General features: G+C 44.3%; 1 protein-coding gene across 1 annotated transcript; it reads right to left on the bottom strand.

Annotated features, from left to right (window-relative positions):
- Positions 1-4,687: 4,687 nt before the first annotated feature.
- LOC117258202 (ADP-ribosylation factor-like protein 8A) lies at positions 4,688-21,156 on the bottom strand. Its single transcript, XM_033628831.2, has 7 exons — positions 20,715-21,156; positions 17,262-17,342; positions 14,098-14,171; positions 13,510-13,603; positions 9,263-9,330; positions 9,077-9,147; positions 4,688-7,622 (listed from the first exon to the last, which is right to left on the bottom strand). Exons 1-7 carry the CDS (start codon positions 20,835-20,837, stop codon positions 7,570-7,572), a joined length of 564 nt encoding a protein of 187 aa, XP_033484722.1. The 5' UTR covers positions 20,838-21,156; the 3' UTR covers positions 4,688-7,569.
- Between the last annotated feature and the right edge of the window lie 1,920 nt (positions 21,157-23,076).

Here is a 23,076-nt window from a genome sequence, read left to right as displayed (position 1 = left end):
AACCTACAGACTCTCAGACCCTACAGTGACAGAATCTACAGTAACAGAACCTAAACTAACCAAACCTACAGTGACTGAACCTACAGTGACTCATGATTTTAAACTAACCCATAATCATTGATGTTCTTTAAACGTTGAACTTTTTGTTTGTGTTGAAAAGCCGGTCAGTGGACAGACAGTCAGTGGACAGTGAAGACGAGATGTTTTTCAGAGTTCTCTCGAGCACTTGACAAATGTTATCTGAACTAAAGAAAACAAAACAAACAAAAATGTTTGGTGGTATTTTGTATGTTGCTGAGACCTGATGATTCACACACACACAGACAGATAGACAGTTATTAGACACATTAACACTGTCAGAGGAAACACTGATGAGGTTTACTGTGTGTCTGCTGCCCCCTGCTGTCTAATCTACAGCTGTGCATCATTCAAACAAAGATCTACAGTGAGTGTTACCTATAGACGAATTTGGCAAGCGATTTGTGTATGCCGCCACCTTGCGGCGGCGCCATTGCTGCCGTGACATGTGTCAGTCATCAATTCATTATGCTGTCATTGTGAACTGACTCTCTACAATGACAGCATCATGAATAGCTGGATTGATGATGTTAGACAGTGGCCTCCGGTAACTGATGAAGGTATTTTAAATGGGTACCGATATTAATTTAGAAATTAATCATTTGTGTGTTTGTTTGTGATAAGCAGGAAAGATTAGAGTAATAGGGAGATAACAGACTATCATTAAACACTGTGTAAGATAACGTTAGCATACGTTACGTGTGCTGACGTTAGCAAGCTAGCAGTGTGACATTTAATCATTATGGACAGGCTACGTGACTAAAAACAACAACACCATGTGTTTGTATTTTGTTTTAGGAATTCAAGACTATTTTATTGATCGCCTGGCCTCCGATGACCAGAAAAACGGCAATTACGGGTCTCTGATTGAGGGTCAAAATTACCTGAGCTTCGGATGGGTCGAGCAAACTTTACACCGCCTTTTAGATGACCATCACATCATATTGAAGGCGATCAATATTGATCACCTTCAATATGATGTGATGGTCACGTAGCCTGTCCATACTGATTAAATGTAACGCTGCTAGCTTGCTAACGTCAGCACACGTAACGTATGCTAACATTATATTACACAGTGTTTAATGATATTATCTCTCTATTACTCTAATCTTTCCTGCTTATTGCTCAAACAAATAATTAATTTCTATATTAATATCGGTACTCGTTTAAGATACCTTCATCAGTTACCGGATTGTAGAGAGTCAGTTCACAATGACAGCATAATGAATTGACATGTAACCGCAGCAATGGCGCCGCCGCAAGATGGCGGCATACACAAATCGCTTGCCGAATTCGTCTATAGTACAGCTGATCTACAGTCAGTGTTACCTACAGTACGACTCATCTAGTCAGTGTTACCTACAGTACAGCTGATCTACAGTCAGTGTTACCTACAGTACGACTCATCTACAGTCAGTGTTACCTACAGTACGACTCATCTACAGTCAGTGTTACCTACAGTACAGCTGATCTACAGTCAGTGTTACCTACAGTATGACTCATCTACAGTCAGTGTTACCTACAGTACAGCTGATCTACAGTCAGTGTGTTACCTACAGTACAACTGATTAACAGTCAGTGTTACCTACAGTACAGCTGATCTACAGTCAGTGTGTTACCTACAGTACAACTGATTAACAGTCAGTGTTACCTACAGTACAACTGATCTAGTCATTGTGTTACCTACAGTACAACTGATCTACAGTCAGTGTGTTACCTACAGTACAACTGATTTACAGTGTTACCTACAGTACAACTGATCTACAGTGTGTTACCTACAATACAGCTGATCTACAGTCAGTGTGTTACCTACAGTACAACTGATCTACAGTCAGTGTTACCTACAGTACAACTGATCTACAGTCATTGTTACCTACAGTACAACTGATCTAGTACAGACGTGGAGGTTCAGTCACTTCCTGCTGTGGACGAGTCGGCAACAAAACATATTTCAGACACCTACAGGATCAGTTGATGTGAATGAATATTTTGGCAATGAATATAAAATATTTCCAGTTTTAACTTTGTAGTTTCTGTTTGTGTTGATTGTCGCCTTCAGGCTGCCGTAGCATCGATACTGATGTTTATAATTTAATTACCTCATCAACTCAGAGTTTAAACTTTAGTTTTAGTTCAGTCAGATTCACATAGCATTTTTTTCATGGTTTCATTTACAGTGTGTTGTTTCTTTTATTTGTTGGTTTGTTTTGATGTGTTGGATACCAAAATGTGATCAATGACTGATAATACAAAAATATGTTTAATACTTCAGAACAAAGACACGGACGGCCTCGTGTTGTTTCTCCATAGTATTTAATTAGTATCATACACAAGCATGTTTCTATTAAAACACATTATATCAACTGAATTAAACAATAATGTACAAACAGGTTCAAACTGACCGGCCGTCTCAGCGTGTTCACGCTGCACGTACAAACCTCGACACGACACGGCAACGCATCTACACCAAAACTACAGATCAACAACAGAACCAGACGAACCCGCCCAGAGCACCACTCATCACGATACCTCAAACTTCTCTTCAAATTTAAACTTTAATTCCTTTTATGTAACCATCGGTGGCTATGACTCTGTTTTATAGATAATAAATAAATAAATCACCTCTATGAAACTTTGACAATTAGATGATACTTAGGAACTGTTCTTTATTTATCAGAGGAGGAAAATCCATGACCCTCCTTCCACCAGAAATGTACTGACCCTAATCCTAACTTTAATCCTGACCCGAACTTTAACCCTACCTCAAACTAACTCGAACTCGAACACCGTTGGACTGTCAGAACGTCCTGCAGGTAAGGATACATCGGATCTTTAAGTCTGACTGAGGAACAAAATCTGCTGATAAAGATGGCGTGACTCGGATGAAAGCTTTCTGAGGTTGACGCTCATGTGTCGACATGTTTTTAAGGTTTCAGTTGTACGTTTTTTTTTTTTTTTTACAATAGGTTGTTCAGGTTGTTATAAAATGATGATGATGATGATTCCAAGGAGCGTTATCTTAAGAATAAAAAGGTTGGTAGTTTAGATTCTGTCAAAGGTTTCCAGTTTCATTGTTTCTGATTTTTTCTCGACGTGATGACAAAGAGGATCCGTCTGGTTTTGTGGCGCTCAGCGTTCTGTCTGGATTTGTCGTGTTCTGGCGGTGACTGCAGAGATCTGCGTTTTCTGATGAGGAAACGAGCATACAGGATCACAGAGTTTGTTTGTGCAGGATCACAGGACGTCATTAAAAAATCTGGGCAGACTTTCCAACACGACAACCATAAAGCAGCGAATCATCTGTGATAAGTTCTGTTAGCACATGGTCATTCTGTTATTGTCCTCGGACAGGAAGTCGCATGTGAAGACACAGTTTGTTTTATTGCACTGTTTGTAGTAGACTTCCTGTTGTGTCCTTACTTTACTGATCTGTAGTTAATATTCAGGTCGACTCGTTGCATTATGGCTGTCTCATTGGCGAGGTTGCACCAGATTAACCAGTTCCTTCATCAGGTCCCACATAAATACGATCCCTGCCCTTAGCATGCAAACAGAAGAGACCAGAGCCAATCAGAACACAGCTGCAGGGGAGACTTCAGCATTCACACGTTGGACCTGATAAATACCCACAGCGGTCGTCTGAAGGTGCCGCTTGGCTGTAACGGACACTTGTCAGCTGGTAAACTGGTCAAAGTGGCTGGTGAATCAGAGTTTACCAGGAGACGTGTCCACCTCAGGGTCTGACCTCACGTTCCTCTGCGCTCAAACAATGAACACAAGACGGTTTTAGTGTTAACAGGATTACTAAAAAATACATTTAGGAAACTGGATCGAGCTGGTGGCCTGAGGACGTCAATACGCTTCAAACTGCTTGTCAGATCAAACGGTGCCTGAAATCTTCTTCCCACACTGTAATTGGACAAGCGGCGTCCAACCATTTACGAAAACATGGGTCTTACTTCTATGTGTCATGTTTGATGTGAACGTCTGAATGAAGCACCAGGAATGTCTGAGAGGCGTCTGAGCGTGTGCTCTTAACCCGTCTCAACTGTTCATGGTTTCTTCCTTACAGGAGTGGCATGTTAATTTAGTGTCATCTCTCTTCATCCCCCCACCTACGACATGAACACATGAATGTCTCTATCTACAGTCCGTGTTTGGTTGGTCTGTTCTGGGCTACTGTAGAAACATGGCGGTGCAACATGGTGATCTCTGTAAACGAGGATCTGCTCCCCGTGTAGATATAAACGTCTCATTCTGAGGGAACCAGAACACAACCATTAGATTAGATTCTGACACACTGGAGCTTTAAGACGTGTTCAAACAGGACGCCATCATTCTTTAAACAAGTTTGTCTGAAGCGTACTGAACCTCTCTGAGTCTGTGTCTCTACATCACAACATCCTGTTTCACACCACGTTAAGTCTCTGCTGGATATTATTCAAATATTAAAAAAAGACGACGTGTGACGCTGAAGCTCCCGCTGCAGTCTGGCGGCCTTGATAAGAAATAATCACTGTGCTGGCTGATCAACAGATCAATGATGTCACCAGAGGATCAGGAGGAGTCAGACAGAAAACACCAGAACCTGAATGCTGGAGCAGCCGGAGAGGATTTTCAGTTCAGTTTGTACGTGTTTGAGTTAAACGCTGTCCGGTCGGTGAGTTGTGCTTGTTGTTGTTTGATCAGTGAATCTCCGGCTGCTTCAGACCGACGGCTCCAAGTATCAACCTCCTACTGTCGGGTTAAACACGGTCGTCTGACAGCTTCAGCTGCTGGTCACTAAATATTATTATCAGGATAACCTGTGTGTGAAAGACTCACTGATGACAGGTGTTGGACTCCATCAGATAAACTACACCTGAAAGACTTCATCTATAAACGACTGTGACAGGATCAAACTCTGAGTTTCATCTCCTGCTGTCATTGGTTCAATCTCACCTTGTTGGGAGATGAATTTGAATTCTCAGGAGTTATAACTTAAACTGAATTCACATCCTTTCCCACGAGAATGCTCGTGACTGAGACGTCACCAGCTCAGCTCAGGTGGTTCACTCCGACACACCTGCTCTCCGCTGAAGGTCCACACGTCTGTAAAACATGTTGGAGCCATGAAGCAGGCGTGATTTTTAAAAACTGACCACTGATTTGACTGAATGAGTTCAGCTGGGGTTCGTAACCCCGTGTAAAATGGATGCTGAGATAATCAACAGGAAATATAAGGATAACTTCCTCGTCTTTTGTATTGTCACATCACAGTAAACTGGACATAACACACCACCTGTTGTCTCGATTCCAGGGACACGTGACAGACTTTTAATACATCAGCAGACTTTCAGCAGGTTCATGAAAATACTGAAAATAATCTTTAGTTACTTCCTTGATAAAACGGGCGGAGCAGGAAGTGAAGTGGCGGTCACTGTGAAGCTGCACGGATCGTGTTCAACCTGACAGTGTGAGGCAGATTTAATCTCAGTGCTGACAGTTTGACCGCTCTGAAACAAAATGATCTCAGTACAGAACAACAAACAGACATGTAAATGTTCCTTCCTTTTCCTGTTTGTTCTGCGATCTGATTGGCTGCTGTCAGGACCAGGGCACGTCCGAACGTGTTGTAAATGAAACAAACAGGAAATAAACGCAGAATGAGGATGAAAGCGTAAAGCGGATGACGACCTTTGTACAAAGGGGTGTGACTGACACTCTGATCACATGATCTGATGAAGAGGATGTGCATTTAATGAGTGCGAGGATCGCCTAAATAAAATGTGTGACCAAAAAATCTTGGAAATAAAACTAACATTTAACATGACTGCGTTTTAATGATGAATTCATGACATCACAACGTGAACGTTGTGTTTGATCAGGTGACGGCCCCGGTCCAATCAGCAGACGTCTCAGAACAGAAAACACTGACACATCAGACTTATAAAGTCGAACAAAAGAAAAAAAAAAAAAACAGTAAAAAAATAATACAGATAAAAAAGAAATAAAAACGTTGAACAGAAAAAACTTTTCTTCTTCTTCTTCGTACCACTTTGTTAAATCTGGACCGACCAGGTTATGTCTCAAAAAGAAGATTATTAACATTATTCTCATTATTAATATTTTACAAAAACAAAATCAACAGTGCAATAAAAAGTTTTAATCCCTCGCTCGGCTGGAGAGAGGCTGACAGACGGTGAGGGGCGGGGCTTGGCGACGAGGAGAAAGTAGGTAACATCCAAAAATAAGAAAGGAAGGAAGGAAAGAGGGAATACAGAGGAGGACAAGCCGTTTATAAGAGACAAGGAGGAGGAAGAGGAGGAAGAGGAAGGAAGAGGAGCCTCAGTGTTTACGGGGGGCAGGAGGGAGTGGAGGATCATGGGAAAACTTGAGGATCCACACAACAGGCTCCAGCTAACGATGCTAACAATGTTAAGAGTTGTTCAGGTTGTGTGGATCTGTGAAGACGCACCGACGACACGTTTCTGTTTCACGTATCAAACATAAAAATATAAAATCTGATTTCTTCTTCTGATCCATTTGAACATCACAGAGTTTACTGTCGACTGTTTTCGACTGTTGAAACTTCGAGACAAATTAAAACTTTTTAAAACTTTCTGACATCACTCAGGATCAAATTTAAGACCAATTTTAAAATAAAAAAGAGCAGAAAAAATAAAACATTAGTTTCTTTGTGTTAAAGACGATTTTCACCCAAGTGTTAACGTTAACATAAAAAACGACCTGTTGGGAACTACGTGGCGTCCGTCAGCTAGTTTCCATCTCACTCTGCCTTCACGGGTTTCAGAGGATGGACTCGATAAATTATTTTTTTAAAAAATACATGTTATAAATTATTTTAGGATTTCACAAAACAAAGCCAAAATAAAAACATGGATAAAATCCTGCGTCTGAACATCTTGCAGAGAATTTGATTTAAAACCAGCTCAGGTTTTATTTTTCAATTCATGAAGCTTCTTTTTAAGTTTTTCTGAGGATCTGCAGAACCTGAAAATGTTCAGTGATTTGGGTGAAACTTTAACTTCAGATAATATCACCTGTGGACCAGATGGTGACGTCACCTGTGACAGACCTTTACAGAGAAGAAGCACCAGTCAGTGAAACGCACGACCTGAAGATAAAGGTCAGCTGAGATCCTGATGGACATCTGCTCTTAACTGCCTGTGCACCAACACACAGGTGTGTACTAACACACAGGTGTGCTGTGTGTTAAGAGGAAACAGGAAGTAGATGAGGAGGCTCGTCACAGTTTGATATTCGGTTCAACAGGAAACAGAAAGGGGACGTCGGTGTGTCAGGTCAGAAGTAACGGACAGTAACGGGGGGTCAGGATAGGGTTGATGGGAGAGGGTGGGGCTTATGAGCAAAGTTTTCTGAAGGGGAGGTGATCAAAGAGTGTGTATGTGTGTGTATATGTGTGTGTGTGTGTGTGTGTGTGTTAGGGCAGGTGGGTGTGGCCTATTCTGCTGGGGGGCGTGTCTGCTCTCAGGAACTCCTCTTAGTCCTGGAGTGTTGGATCAACCACTGAAGAGTGATGTCTGCAGAGAGATACAGGAAGTGATGTCAGCAGACAGGAAGTGACGTCTATGTGGACATAAAACATTTAATCATCACATTCACGAGGTGGAGGTAGGTGTGTGTGTGTGTGTGTGTGTGAGTGAGTGAATGTGTGAGTGTGTGTGTGTGTGTGTGTGTGTGTTCTTATAACAATAAATAATTAAAGATATGAGTGTGTTTCATTCAGAGTCTCCGCCCCCTCAGTGACATCACACGGCGTCTGGACCTGAAGCGAACTCGATGAAACGAACAGACAGAACATGAAGAGGATTCAGGTCAGACAGCGCAGCCGTCTTCTCACGCTGTGATGTCACAGCGTCTCTGGAGTTTCTCTCTGCAACAGTTTGTTCATCCAGGTATTCGCTGGTCCTTCTGAGAGCGTGGGACTGACTAATGAGGTCACCAGTACACCGAAGCTCGCACAAACTTCAGGGTCACATGGAAACACCCAACTCAACGGAACAAAGACCACCACACAAAGATCACTATGACATCACTGTGACATCACTTCTGGGTAAAAACTGGCAGCTGATTCTGGAGCAATTTAAAATCAAACATAATTTTTTTTTCTGTCGTCACTTTCAGCTGTGACGTCTACAGATAAAGAGGTGAACGCGGTGGTCCGACCGACTCGGCACTCCTGCTGTGGTCATGTGATAACATGATCTGTGTTACTCTGTCATCGCCTGGACAAACAAACCTGATCTGAAAGGTCCGACTGCTCAGCCTGTGATGTCACACTGAACCGTTCATACAAACAAACGTCACACTCAATGGCACACTTCCTGAGTGACACACCCGAACCACAAACAGCTGCAGGTTCGTTGTGATGTTACAGGATGGAGTTTTATTATTTATTTGATTCAAGTCTCGACCAAGCATCAGACCCCAACCAGCATCAGACCCTGACCCAGCCGCTATACTTCTTCTTTGAGTTGGCTGCTAACTGCTAACAGCTGCTGATCTTCTTCTTTGAGTTAGCTGCTAACTGCTAGCAGCTGCTGTTCTTCTTCTTGGAGGTAGCTGCTAACTGCTGCTGTTCCTCTTCTTTGAGTTGGCTGCTAGCTGCAAACAGCTGCTGTTCTTCTTTGAGTTAGCTGCTAACTGCTAACAGCTGCTGTTCTTCTTCTTTGAGTTGGCTGCTAGCTGCAAACAGCTGCTGTTCTTCTTTGAGTTGGCTGCTAACTGCTAACAGCTGCTGTTCTTCTTCTTTGAGTTAGCTGCCAACAGCTGCTGTTCTGCTTTTTTAAGTTAGCTGCTAACCGCTAACAGCTGCTGATCTTCTTCAGCCTCACAAACTAACCCACCTCCACTGATGCAGCTCTGTGTGTTTCACTGTGATCTCATTGAAGTGAATGAGGAGGGTCTGTTTCTGCATACTGTGCGTACATAGATCAGGAAACTGTGTGTGTGTGTGTGTGTGTGTGTGTAATACCGATGTTGTCTTTCTCCTTGCAGGAGATAGAGTAACAGCAGATCTCCCTGTCCTGGATGGCCGACAGGTTCCTGATGAAAACACACACACACACACACACACACACAGAGTCAGTTCCAATAAAAAACAGGTAAACAGTCAAACAGTAATCTGTGATCAGATCTATATGGATCAGTCAGAACTCACATCCGTTCTATGAGCTCCTTCTCATCCAGAGCTCCTGGTAGGTCCCTCTTATTACCCAGAACCAGAACCTGCAGACACACAGGAGAACAGACATCAGAGACCAAAGACAAGAACCAGGGAACAGGACCAGAGACTAGGACCAGGACCAGGAGCTGTAAAGTTGTCCACCATGATACCAGTTAGCTGCTGGCTAACTGTAGTTAACTTGTTTGTCCATTGTTTGGTCTGTGACGTAATAGGTCAACAGGAAAAAGGTCCAATACTAACAAGCTGAAAGGGGGCATATCTCCACCTATCGTAGAGGAGTTGCACATACTTGGCTCAATAAATGGATTCCCCTCCCGTGCTTGTATACTGGAACAAGGACAGTAGGCCAGTTAGATGTCCTCGTCCGTACCAGTACTACGATGCTGATTATCAACTAGGTCAGTCAACTCTGGGTTTTCCTTTCCAGCCATGAGGGCGTTCGTGTTAAAAGGGGCGGGGTTGTTAATTGCCAGCGTCATCATCAGACCCATGAATGAAGGAGCTGCTTCATATGAAATGAGATGAAATGGTAGAGACAGTGTTTTGTTGACAAGACAGCAAAATGTCAGTGACGCGGGATGTAAACAACAAATTGTAATCTTAAAACGTAAGATCTAGACACACTGAAAAAACACCATCCAACAATTCCCCATCCGAGCCTTAAATGACGTGCAGATGTCACTGAGCTGTATGTAACGTTAGAACAGAGTACTCTTTCGCTGTTTAGTTGGAAGATGATGATGATGATGATGATGAAACTTGTCTGAATATGTCATAAACATTTTAGAATAACACCAGACTGTTTCTGCTGTTGAAGTAAAGAATGGAGAAGTAGTTAATGACTGATGAAGTCTGTCTGACTGACATGTGACATTTATAATGACAGGAGCTGATTAACAGTGTGAGGATTATTTTACTAATAAAATATGACCTGTTTTATCATCACACAGGTGTCTCATGTCTTCTGAGCTGCAGTGATGAATCAGACAGTAAAAGCAGCACCACTGTCAGCAGTCACTGAAATAAACTCACTAATTTCAAATCCTGCTAAAATCATGTGTTTAGTGTGTAAACGATCTCTGTGTTTGTTAGAAGCTGTTTGAAAACCAGTGGAAATATGAAATGATTCTAACTGACCTGTAACAACATACAGGCTCCTCTCTTTTACCTGTCACTCCACACTTTGTCCATGGATACTTTTTTCTTGAGTGATCTGATTGGTCAGAGGTCGGGGTGTTGACAGGCTGTGATCCCTTAACCTGAAGTTAACCTGCTCTGGAGCAGGGCCCTATTTCAGGAAGCAGGCTCAACAAACTCTGAGCCTAATCCCAATCTCCGGGTTGATCAGCATTAGGGGGCGATCACACAGAAATGAGACGCTAGAGACACGGATGCTTCAAAGACGCTTGAAACGCTGGAAGCGCTTATTCAATGCACGCTAGACAAAAAACCCCAGCAAGGAGCACCTGTGGAGCGGGGGTGCGTGCGCAACACACACACACACACACACACACACACACCCACCTCCTGTCATCTCCCTATGTCTCCCCTTGAATATACAGTGGTGGAAAAAAGTTTTCGGACACCCCATGCATTTGTGAAATATTGCATTAAGAATCACTCTTAGGTCTTCAAGTGCAATTTCTTTTAGTACAGTCACAGCCAAAATACTAAATAAATCCTAAAAAAGCCATTAAAAACTTAAAATTGATTGGTTCCATAAAAATACACAAGAAATTTTGAGTATTGGGTCATTTTGGTACCAGTGATGAAGGTCGTTCTTTTTATTAAAAGACACAATTTTTGTTGCCAAGCTTCGTGTCTACATAAAGCCAGCACATTTGAAAGTTCTTCAGACACAAAAATGGCTACAACAAGGAACCTAACGCAGGAAACACGCCTGAAGATAAAGATTCTCAGCCAGGAAGGGTACAGCTGCCGCCAGATAGCCAGGAAGTGCAGATGCAGTCCTTCAGCAGTTGGATACACTCTACAGAAATACAGACGAACCAACAGCTTGGAAGACAAACCAAGATCTGGGCGTCCAAGGGTTTCTTCAGCAAGAAATGACCGCATCCTGATCCACATGTGCAGGCAAAACCGCCGAATGACATCACAGGAGATTCAGCAGCAGTGGTCAAACCAAACTGGTGTCCCGAAACCCACATGCTCCCTTCTGTGCTTGCACTGTTCCATCGAGGTAAAAACTGGATGTTTCAACAAGATAATGGCCCTTGCCACACATCCAAGGCCAGTAGAACTTGGCTGCAGGAGCAGAGTATCCAGGTCTTAGAGTGGCCAGCTCAATCCCCGGACATGAGCCCCATTGAAAATCTGTGGTGGATTATCAGAAGGTCTGTTTCAAAGCATAAACCAAAGAATTTAGAAGAATTAAAAGCAGTAATTCAAGAAGAATGGGACAAGATTACCCCTCAACAGTGTGAAAGGCTCGTGGGGAACATGCCAGCCAGGATTAGAGCTCTACTGCGTGCCAATGGCAGGACTACTAAATATTAATTTGATGATGTGATGGTTTATTTATTTTTTGTTCAGTTTTGAACACATTCTCTGTTATTTGTTGACTTTGATACCGACAATGTTGAGAACTGACATATTGAAACTGTCAAGAATTTAGTTTTGTTAGTTTTTCTTGTAAACAATAAACAAAAATATATAATTTGTATTTGTTTGCATCTGTCTAATACAGCCACACCTTTTGAAACACAAAAAAGATTTTTCCACAAATATTTCATGATAATATTTGAGATTGTGTAAAATTTTAAGGGTGTCCGAAAACTTTCCACCACTGTAGTGTTTCCCTCAAAGACAGTAGGGACAGTACTAGCTTACATGAAACTATCACGAGCTATCAAATCAAATCCAACTTTGTTTATATAGCACTTTTCATACATAAAAATGCAGCACAAAAACCAGCCCTCTCACATATCCCACTGTCTGAAAGTTAACTAGCTGCTACAACGATATCGTCGTCGTCAATTACATTGTACTCACCAGACAAATTTGTTGCGCTGCTCGCACAACTCCATGCGTGTCCCCTCCTGTGTTTGTTCGAGTACTGAGGTGTGCGTGTTTTGTATAATTCTTAAAAATCAAAGTCAGGATAAATTTCCCGTCTTCGGATTGCATTGTGTTGTCTGTCGCTCGTAACTGCTGTAACTGACCAAACTGCCGTAACTGCCACAACAAAACAGGAAGGAGGATTTGATTGGCTGCCTGGGCCAATGACGACAATGACGAATGGTGCTACTGGCGTCTGACGCTCAAAAAGTTTAAAATATTTTAACTTTTCAGCGTCTACGCGCGTCTAAAAAGAACCGTCTACAAAAACACCCGTCTGAAGAGACGCAGTTCTTTTTTACATATTATTTTTTGTGCTTTTGTTCTCTGGTTTATGTCCAGGGAAAACCACATCAAGGGTCCAAAGTCTTTTCAGAGCCAGAGACACTTTTCTTACGGGCCGACAAACCGCTGTCTCTCTGATGTGTTCAGTGTCTCTGATGTTATAAAGAAAAGAATCAAAGGACAATGCATAAAATGTGCTGTGATGATAATGTAAATCCAGGATGTGTAATATGTGATATATGTGGGTGGAACAGATTGTTAGATAAATGATAGAGTGTGAGGTCAAACAGTATCTTTCATATAGACACTCCTCCAGGGAGACATCCAAACAGGCTCTAATCACCTTCTCCTTACACAACAGCCTCTGAATACACTGGGCCTCAACCTCCACCACTTCATTCACTAAAGGACACGCCATGTTTCTACTTCCTGCTACACGCTCAGCCTCAGGCTGACATGAAGCAAACCTGTGACTCAGTAGCTTAGCTTCACAGAGTATGTTGCCATAGTAACTGACTCAGGGTTACACTGAACAGGCTTTGTGAAACAGAAAACAGAGTTTCATCTCAGGCTGAACAAACTCAGAGTTTTTCACTGATCCTGCTTTGTGAAATAGGGCCCAGGTCAGCTGTTCAGCATCAGTTACCATGGTGATTTATCCCGGTAAAAACCAGCTTCGTAGGACTGAAACCCAGAGTTAACCCTGAAGTTACCTTACTAACTCCACATCCTGCTTCGTAGTACAGGCCTCTGATCAGGGTGAGTACAAAAATAAAATGAATAGATTATAAATAAATTTTTAAAAGTGGGCGTGGCCTGTTGGGCTCACGATCAGTGTGCCCTGGGTGTGTTCTTACAGGAATCCCCTGCAGCTGCGGTTTGTCCAGCAGGTTGTGGAGTTCGTTCTTGGAGGCTTCGATCTTCTCTGGGTCTGCTGCGTCCACCATGTACCTACAACGAGAAGACACTGTGAGAACATCTGTACGTTCTGTCCCTGTCTTCTGTCCTCTCAGCTCTGAATCTGTCCTCTGATCCTTTACTGTCCTCTCAGCTCTGAATCTGTCCTCTGATCCTTTGACCGTTTCCTAATCTGCTGCTGAACTGGACCACACACTGAATCCAGAATCACTCTGACCTCTGTTCATCTGAGCTGCTTCCTGTTCCTGCAGCTTCCTGTCCCCGCAGCTTCCTGTCCCCACAGCTTCCTATTCTGCAGCTTCCTGTTCCCACATCTTCCTGTTCAGATACCTGATTGATAATGAACAGGTCTCTGCTGTTGGATCACTCGTCTGTTTGTTGGACAGCAGGAGGAGCTGGTGGTCAAACTCCTCTGTCTATCCACTCTCATTAAAGTCTCTGGTCCTCCTGTCAGGCTTGGACCAAGCAGAGACGTCCCAGCGGCCCGTTTAAACAGGGACAGTAACCAGAATTTAGGAAGGACTTACACGATAGCGCTGACTCCTCGACAGTAACGCTCCCACATGCTCCTGAACCTAGGCTGTCCTCCGATGTCCCACAACTACAGAAACATAGAAAGGACACAGTCAGAGAGGACAGAGAGAGGACACAGTCAGACAGGACAGAAAGAGGACACAGTCAGACAGAACACAGTCAGAGAGGACAGACAGAGGACACAGACAGACAAGACAGAGAGAGGACACAGTCAGACAGGACACAGTCAGACAGGACACAGTCAGTCAGGACAGAGAGAGGACACAGTCAGACAGGACACAGTCAGAGAGGACAGAGAGAGGACACAGTCAGACAGGAAACAGTCAGAGAGGACAGAGAGAGGTCACAGTCAGAGAGGACACAGTCAGAGAGGACAGAGAGAGGACACAGTCAGACAGGACAGAGAGAGGACACAGACAGACAGGACAGAGAGAGGACACAGTCAGACAGGACAGAGAGAGAACACAGACAGACAGGGCAGAGAGAGAACACAGACAGACAGGACAGAGAGAGGACACAGACAGACAGGACACAGTCAGACAGGACACAGTCAGAGAGGACACAGTCAGAGAGGACACAGTCAGACAGGACAGAGAGAGGACACAGACAGACAGGACACAGTCAGACAGGACACAGTCAGACAGGACAGAGAGAGGACACAGTCAGAGGGGACACAGTCAGAGAGAACAGAGAGAGGACACAGTCAGACAGGACAGAGAGAGGACACAGACAGACAGGACACAGTCAGAGAGGACAGACAGAGGACACAGACAGACAAGACAGAGAGAGGACACAGTCAGACAGGACACAGTCAGACAGGACACAGTCAGTCAGGACAGAGAGAGGACACAGTCAGACAGGACAGAGAGAGAACACAGACAGACAGGGCAGAGAGAGAACACAGACAGACAGGACAGAGAGAGGACACAGACAGACAGGACACAGTCAGACAGGACACAGTCAGAGAGGACACAGTCAGAGAGGACACAGTCAGACAGGACAGAGAGAGGACACAGACAGACAGGACACAGTCAGACAGGACACAGTCAGACAGGACAGAGAGAGGACACAGTCAGAGGGGACACAGTCAGAGAGAACAGAGAGAGGACACAGTCAGACAGGACAGAGAGAGGACACAGACAGACAGGACACAGTCAGAGAGGACAGACAGAGGACACAGACAGACAAGACAGAGAGAGGACACAGTCAGACAGGACACAGTCAGACAGGACACAGTCAGTCAGGACAGAGAGAGGACACAGTCAGACAGGACACAGTCAGAGAGGACAGAGAGAGGACACAGTCAGACAGGAAACAGTCAGAGAGGACAGAGAGAGGTCACAGTCAGAGAGGACACAGTCAGAGAGGACAGAGAGAGGACACAGTCAGACAGGACAGAGAGAGGACACAGACAGACAGGACAGAGAGAGGACACAGTCAGACAGGACAGAGAGAGAACACAGACAGACAGGGCAGAGAGAGAACACAGACAGACAGGACAGAGAGAGAACACAGACAGACAGGACACAGTCAGACAGGACACGGTCAGAGAGGACACAGTCAGATAGGACAGAGAGAGGACACAGACAGACAGGACACAGTCAGACAGGACACAGTCAGAGAGGACACAGTCAGAGAGGACACAGTCAGACAGGACAGAGAGAGGACACAGACAGACAGGACACAGTCAGACAGGACACAGTCAGACAGGACAGAGAGAGGACACAGTCAGAGGGGACACAGTCAGAGAGAACAGAGAGAGGACACAGTCAGACAGGACAGAGAGAGGACACAGACAGACAGGACACAGTCAGAGAGGACAGAGAGAGGACACAGTCAGACAGGACAGAGAGAGGACACAGTCAGAGAGGACACGGACACAGTCAGAGAGGACAGAGAGAGGACACAGTCAGACAGGACACAGTCAGACAGGACAGAGAGAAGACACAGTCAGACAGGACAGAGAGAGGACACAGTCAGACAGGACAGAGAGAAGACACAGTCAGACAGGACAGAGAGAGGACACAGTCAGACAGGACAGAGAGAAGACACAGTCAGACAGGACAGAGAGAGGACACAGTCAGACAGGACACAGTCAGACAGGACAGAGAGAGGACACAGTCAGACAGGACACAGTCAGACAGGACAGAGAGATGACACAGTCAGACAGGGCAGTCAGAGAGGACAGAGAGAGGACACAGTCAGACAAGACAGAGAGAGGACACAGTCAGACAGGACACAGTCAGACAGGACAGAGAGAGGACACAGTCAGACAGGACAGAGAGATGACACAGTCAGACAGGACAGAGTCAGAGAGGACAGAGAGAGGACACAGTCAGACAGGACACAGTCAGACAGGACAGAGAGAGGACACAGTCAGATAGGACACAGTCAGACAGGACACAGTCAGACAGGACAGACAGAGGACACAGTCAGACAGGGCACAGTCAGACAGGACAGAGAGAGGACACAGTCAGACAGGACACAGTCAGACAGGACAGAGAGATGACACAGTCAGACAGGGCACAGTCAGACAGGACAGAGAGAGGACACAGTCAGACAGGACACAGTCAGACAGGACACAGTCAGACAGGACAGAGAGATGACACAGTCAGACAGGACAGAGAGATGACACAGTCAGACAGGGCACAGTCAGACAGGACAAAGAGAGGACACAGTCAGACAGGACACAGTCAGACAGGACACAGTCAGAGAGGACAGAGAGAGGACAGAGTCAGAGAGGACAAAATCCAAATTAATAAAAAGGAGACAGCTTATTTTCAGTTAAAACCTGACAGTGGCACACGGGGTAAACTGAGTACAATGAGTACACTGGGTATACTGGGAACAAGGGAATACTGGGTATATTGGGTACACTGGGTACACCGGCTATAATGAGTACACTTGGTACACTAGGTATATTGGGTACACCAGGTACACTTGGTACACTGGATACACTGGGTATACTGGGAACACTCTGACCTTTACAGACTGTATATATACAGATATGTGTTCACTGTCTGAGTTCTGTGTTGGCACAAACACTTTCACACTGTTTAATATTTCTTTATCAGAAATCACATCTTCATGACAACATTCAACATCTCAATCACATGTGTGTGTGTGTGTGTGTCTGTGTGCATTCAGAAGTACACACCTTGATGGTGACGTTGCCCTTGGTGATTTTCCTCATGTTGAATCCGACTGTTGGAATCATGTCTTCACTGAACTGTCCAGACTGAAAGACACAGAGACACATCGTCACTGATCAGGTCCTGGAGCGGTCTGTGTGTCCTCAGACATGATCAGGACCTGAACTGGTCTGCGTGTCCTCAGACATGATCAGGACCTGGACCAGTCTGTGTGTCCTCAGACATGATCAGGACCTGGACCTGTCTGCGTATCCTCAGACAGGGGACGTGTACTGTCAGTGTAGACATACCAAAGGACCTGGACCATGGATGTATAAAGAGACCTGGACACAGCATTGGGGGCAGAGCCTAGTTCACTGTGGTGACAGATAACGGGTATGATCAGCGCTGCTTGAGCATGGCTCCGCCCACAGAGCAGACTTCTACTGACTAAGCAGCTACTTCCTGTTTAGCATGCCCCTGACCTGAACGTGAATTAAATGATTAAATCGTTCAACTCTTAAAACACGTTCCAAATGATTCACATCTAGGGATGGGAATCGAGAACCTGTTCCTGTTAAGAACCGGTTCCAACTGGTTCAATTCATCGACATCATTAGCCTTTATGCTTAACGATTCCCTTATTGATTCTTTTCATTACGCCGAATCTTTATGTCGATGATGCACGTCATGCTCGTCAGTCAGCAGTATGTTCAACAACAAAGAAGACGTAATGGTGGAGAGACAGAAGCGGTCGAAAGCTTGGCTTCACTTCACCAAAAAAGACTCATGACATTCACTCATCACAACAGCATGACGTGCAATTTATACAGCACGGTAATTACATGCAAGGGCGGACACATCACCAATGCTACAGTGATTTGTTTTCCACTACAGGGCTCTACTGTGCGAGCATTTTAACGTTACTCACATTTGTGACTAAAAATAGTTTTGTGCGAGCAAATTAAATCATTCAGCACGCTGTGCGAGTACAGATTTCAACCAGCAGCAGAAACGAAAGGCAAATCCTGCCGGTTGTGGGTTGAACGGGGGTCACAGACACAGACAGGGACATGAATACGTATTAATGTCAAATACAGCGGCCATAGTGCTCTGCGGTGCAAGATAACGGCTTACCAGCGACTGAGAAGCCCGGCTCCAGGTCCAGTAATTTCCTCTTCTTGGTGTCATGACTGCCCAAAAGTACCTGGACAGCCGAGCCGTGGCGGCACACAGGTTTGTGAAGTCTCAGAGGAGAAACGAGCTGTTCACATTTCCACAAACCTCACCGCACTTAAGGGACTGTTCTTTACTTGTCAGGGGAGGAGGGTGGGTGGTTGATTTTTATTTTATTTATTTATTTTGTTTTGATCCCCCATATGTTAATCACTTAATGATACTGTTTTTGAAGTATGAATAAGTCAATAAGTAATTTAATTTTTTTCAAGAAGTAATTTATTCCATTGAAATATCATTGATGTATTATAGAAAAGTGATTTATCTTTTTATAAATGACAAAAGGCACATCTGCCTAATTTTTGCTGTGGTATCGTGATACTACTCAGAACCGTGATACTTTCACTGGTATCGTACCGTGGGTCCCAATTTTGGTTCAGTTACAACACTAACAGATTATGTAATGTTATTTGACGTAGATGAAAACAAATGCTGAACAAATATTCTTTCATTTGTTCCATTTTAGATGATAGTAGTGGACCAATTTCATATTTTGTTTACATACTTACTTAGCACTTATCTCTTGTTTAGAATAGAAACTCAATAAAATTTATGTTGTTGACACCAAAAACCTGTAAGGTCTACTTTTTCTACATAGAAAATTCACAGGAGGAATCGATAAGGGAATCGATAAAGAATCGGATCGATAAGCAGAATCAATAATGGCATTGATATCAATAAAATCCTATCAATTCCGATCCCTATCCACATCAATCAAAGCCTGAAAGCTGCCATCTTGTTTTCTTGGACCAAACAGTGACCATATTTGGGTGAGAGGGTGGAGCTGTGGAGGAGGGAGGGGTGGAGCCTGTCAGCAGATAACCTGATGGTCGAAGATGCCACGCCCCCTTAATGATGTCATAAAATGTGAAAAATGTGAGCTGTAAACATGTGGACATGGAGGTCTGTGGGGACGGATTCAGAGGACATGGATGTCTGTGGGGATGGACTCAGAGGACATGGAAGTCTGTGGGGATGGACTCAGAGGACATGGAGGTCTGTGGGGATGGACTCAGAGGTCTGTGGGGATGGACTCAGAGGACATGGATGTCTGTGGGGATGGACTCAGAGGACGTGGAGGTCTGTGGGGATGGACTCAGAAGACATGGACATCTGTGGGGACAGACTCAGTGGACGTGGAGGTCTGTGGGATCGGACTCAGTGGATATGGAGGTCTGTGGGGACGGACTCAGAGGACAGGGAGGTCTGTGCGGACGGACTCAGAGGACATGGAGGACTGTGCAGATGGACTCAGAGGACATGGAGGTCTGTGGGGATGGACTCAGTGGACATGGAGGTCTGTGGGGACGGATTCAGAGGACAGGGAGGTCTGTGCGGATGGACTCAGAGGACATGGAGGTCTGTGGGGACGGACTCAGTGGACATGGAGGTCTGTGGGGACGGATTCAGAGGCCAGCCTCTAGTGGACATCAGAGAAATTACAGGGATTGTCTTGGACTCTCCAGGTTGATACTTAAAAATGAAGTCTTTCCGGGTCACATGACATCACGTGGTGGACATGTCACTTCCTGTGGACGTGTCCAGATGGTTATGTGTCATTACCCATCTGTCCCAGAATAAACACGGAGTTCACTGCAACGCTGCATCTAACATCTGTAAAGACCGACCATGTGACCACGTCCAGATTCATTTAACACTGCAGATATTAAGTTTGATGTAATGACCTGATCTAATGACATCATCACACTCAGTGGTTGTTGAAGACACACACTCAGGTTCAGTCCACAGTTTATATCTGAGGTGTGTGTGTTTTATTTAAGTTATAACCATCTCAGTTCATAAACACACTGAAGAGTAAAGACATCTGTGTCAGTGGGTCACCTGAACATTACAGGTGGAGCAGAGGTGGAGGACAGGTGAGTCTGATGTGACACCTGAGACAGAGGAGGTCACTCTGACACCACACTTGAAACCTCCATCTCCGGCCTTGCTGGGGGGTCCAGGTCCCTGAACGGCCTCCACTCTGACAGAAGCCCGTCCTGCTGGGTGGAGGTGGAAGTGGAGGAGCATCATCTAGTGCAGATGTGACAGCAGCTGTATTCAGACTGATGTCTCATCAGGACATCAGAGGGCTGATGTCTCACAGTGTGTCCTCTCAGGGACAGACTATGGGACACCGACGGCTCGCTGACCTCACCTCCACCACCACCACCACCTCCTCCACCGCAGGGTGACAATGGAAGCAGCCAGATGCTAACGGACAGCTGGCGGATGAGACTCACCGCTATGACGTTAACGAAGGTGGTCTTCCCGGAGTACTGCAGCCCCACCAGGGTCAGTTCCATCTCCTCCTTCCAGAACAGCGCCTTGAACCAGTCCAGCAGTTTGTTAATGAGCGCTATCATCTTCACCGTCTGACGATGCTAATGCTAATGCTAATGCTAGCTGCGGCTGCTGCTACGGCTAGGTGGCTATGCTAGCTAGCTAGCTGGCTAACGCCCCGACAGTTGTTGATTTTCTGGCCGCTGTCAGTTACCGTGACAACCACGGACGGTTACCGCAGACCGGACGACACCGACAGGCTCCGTTTGACCCGAAGATGGTCTGTGATGAGTCGGTGTTTTCAGGTTGTGGTGTCCGTTCTCTGATGTTTACTAGCTACGCCTTTTCCAACGAGCACCGTCAAGTCACATATGAAACGTCACAACACATCCGGTACACCCTTTCAAAATGAACACCCAGCGTTCATATACACAGACAAGCCGTTTCTCAGTACTCAAGTTCGGCAGTTCGGACTTGTGGACTTGGCAAGTTCGGACTTGGCAAGTCCACGCGAGAGTCCGGACTTCCCAAGAACGGGAGGATGGGAGTACAGTCATTTCTGCTTTTGGAACAGCAGCGAACTTGATGATGTCACCACCTCCGCTTGCCTCGGCTGTTGTACTGTGTTGTATACATGCATTTAGAATAAAACAATATAAACACAGCCCTGCGGCTTTTCATTGTCATTGTAAGAAATTACTATCTATATGTTTTTAACATTTCAACATATATAACTGACACACAAAAACATATAAATAGCCAAAATATTTTCATAAAATGTCTTTTAAAACATTTTTCCCGCAGCTGGCTTCTGATTATAATCAAAAGTCAAGTGCGGGGGGAAAGTTCGTGGAGAGTTGGTGGTTATTGTGATCGTGAGCATTGGCGAGATGGAAATCAAAAATCAATAACGGATCGGAGAAGGCGTCTTGGCGCAGTTATTGCAGCAGGACTGCTGTACCTGCAGGCTTAGGAGGAGGCTGCAGCTGAGGAGGAGGCTGCCCAGCTGAGAAGGCAGATCCCAGAAAGACAGCGAAGAATGAGGATGAGACGTGCGATGCTTGCATGTCTGTTCGATATGTTTGTCCAGTTGTGGACAAAGTACCCAGGAATATCACAACAAAGAACAAAAACTCAGTCACAAGTCAAAGTGCTGCATACCAAATCTGATTTGAGTAAAAATATCTGGGTATTGTCAGCAAAATGTAGGACTACTTAAAATTAAAGTTAAAAGTACTCATGATGCAAAGTGACCCAATTTCAAGTGTTATGATCATCATATCCATGAATATGTATTGAGTATTAATTAATCAATTTACACATAGGCTACATGTGAGCAGCATTTAAATGTTGTCATGGTAGAACTAATTTTAACAGCTGTCACTGGTGCACTAGTCTGATCTATAACAACACACAGCAACTTGTAAATATGAAACAACAACATATAAAACAAACTATCTGAAAAGATATGCACAGTATTTCCCTCTCAGTAAATGGAAATACCCAAAGTACAAGTACATCAAATTTGTACTTAAGTAGCCTACAGTAGCTACTTAAGTAAATATAGTCACTGTCCATCACTGCATTTGTCTCATCATTATGCTTTCTGTCTACATTTTTATGGAGACGTGACAGTTTACTTGGTACGCCTAGAAAAAACAACAGCAGTTTAATATTCAGTCTGACATTTTATTGAAGTATTGAGTTGTAGATTGTGGTGCTGTTGAACTGTACTGGATTACACTGACAGCAGTTTGTCATTTAGTCTGTCCTCACCAATATAAATGGATCAAACAGGTCAGATGTTCAGAGGAAAAGTTTATTCAGCCACACTTCAGACATCATGCAGGTATACAATTCATATCAGATAATCAATATTTAAAATGCTGTTGAATAAATACTACAATAAAGACAATTAATCTTTAAATACAATAAATAAATTACAATAAATTCTTAAAATCATTATTGAATGGTAAAAACGCATAAATAAGCAGAAGAATGCAAAGAACAATAACATGTTACCACATTTAATAATATAAGAATATATCTTATATAGTGAGACTGAATGTTGCCCATTAGACATTCCCCAAACGAATTACATTTCATATTTAACCACTACAGAGATATCAGCCACGAGGCTGCTCTCTGGGGCAGGCTGAGCGCTCATACACACGTTTATTATCTATGTGCGCTGACACCGCTAAATGACAGTGGTGTCAGCGCTCATAAACACATGAGTGCTGACACCACTGTCATCTAGCGGACCTCAGTCACGTTCAACTGGGCTCTATATTAAAACATCGACCACGGGTCTGACGTTTA

The sequence above is a fragment of the Epinephelus lanceolatus genome, chromosome 8 (assembly GCF_041903045.1).
Source record: "Epinephelus lanceolatus isolate andai-2023 chromosome 8, ASM4190304v1, whole genome shotgun sequence".
Taxonomy (NCBI): domain Eukaryota; kingdom Metazoa; phylum Chordata; class Actinopteri; order Perciformes; family Serranidae; genus Epinephelus; species Epinephelus lanceolatus.
This window is presented reverse-complemented; position numbering and strand designations above follow the sequence as displayed.

Bases quoted from the DNA above. Each gene is read 5' to 3' on its own strand.
- LOC117258202 (XM_033628831.2), bottom strand. From the start codon at position 20,837: ATGATAGCGCTCATTAACAAACTGCTGGACTGGTTCAAGGCGCTGTTC. The intron at 14,172-17,261 runs GTGTGTACTTCT...ATGTTTCTGTAG, and splicing joins AGGGCAACGTCACCATCAAG to TTGTGGGACATCGGAGGACA. The intron at 7,623-9,076 runs GTATTACACACA...ATCTCTCTGCAG, and splicing joins CAAGGAGAAAGACAACATCG to ACATCACTCTTCAGTGGTTG.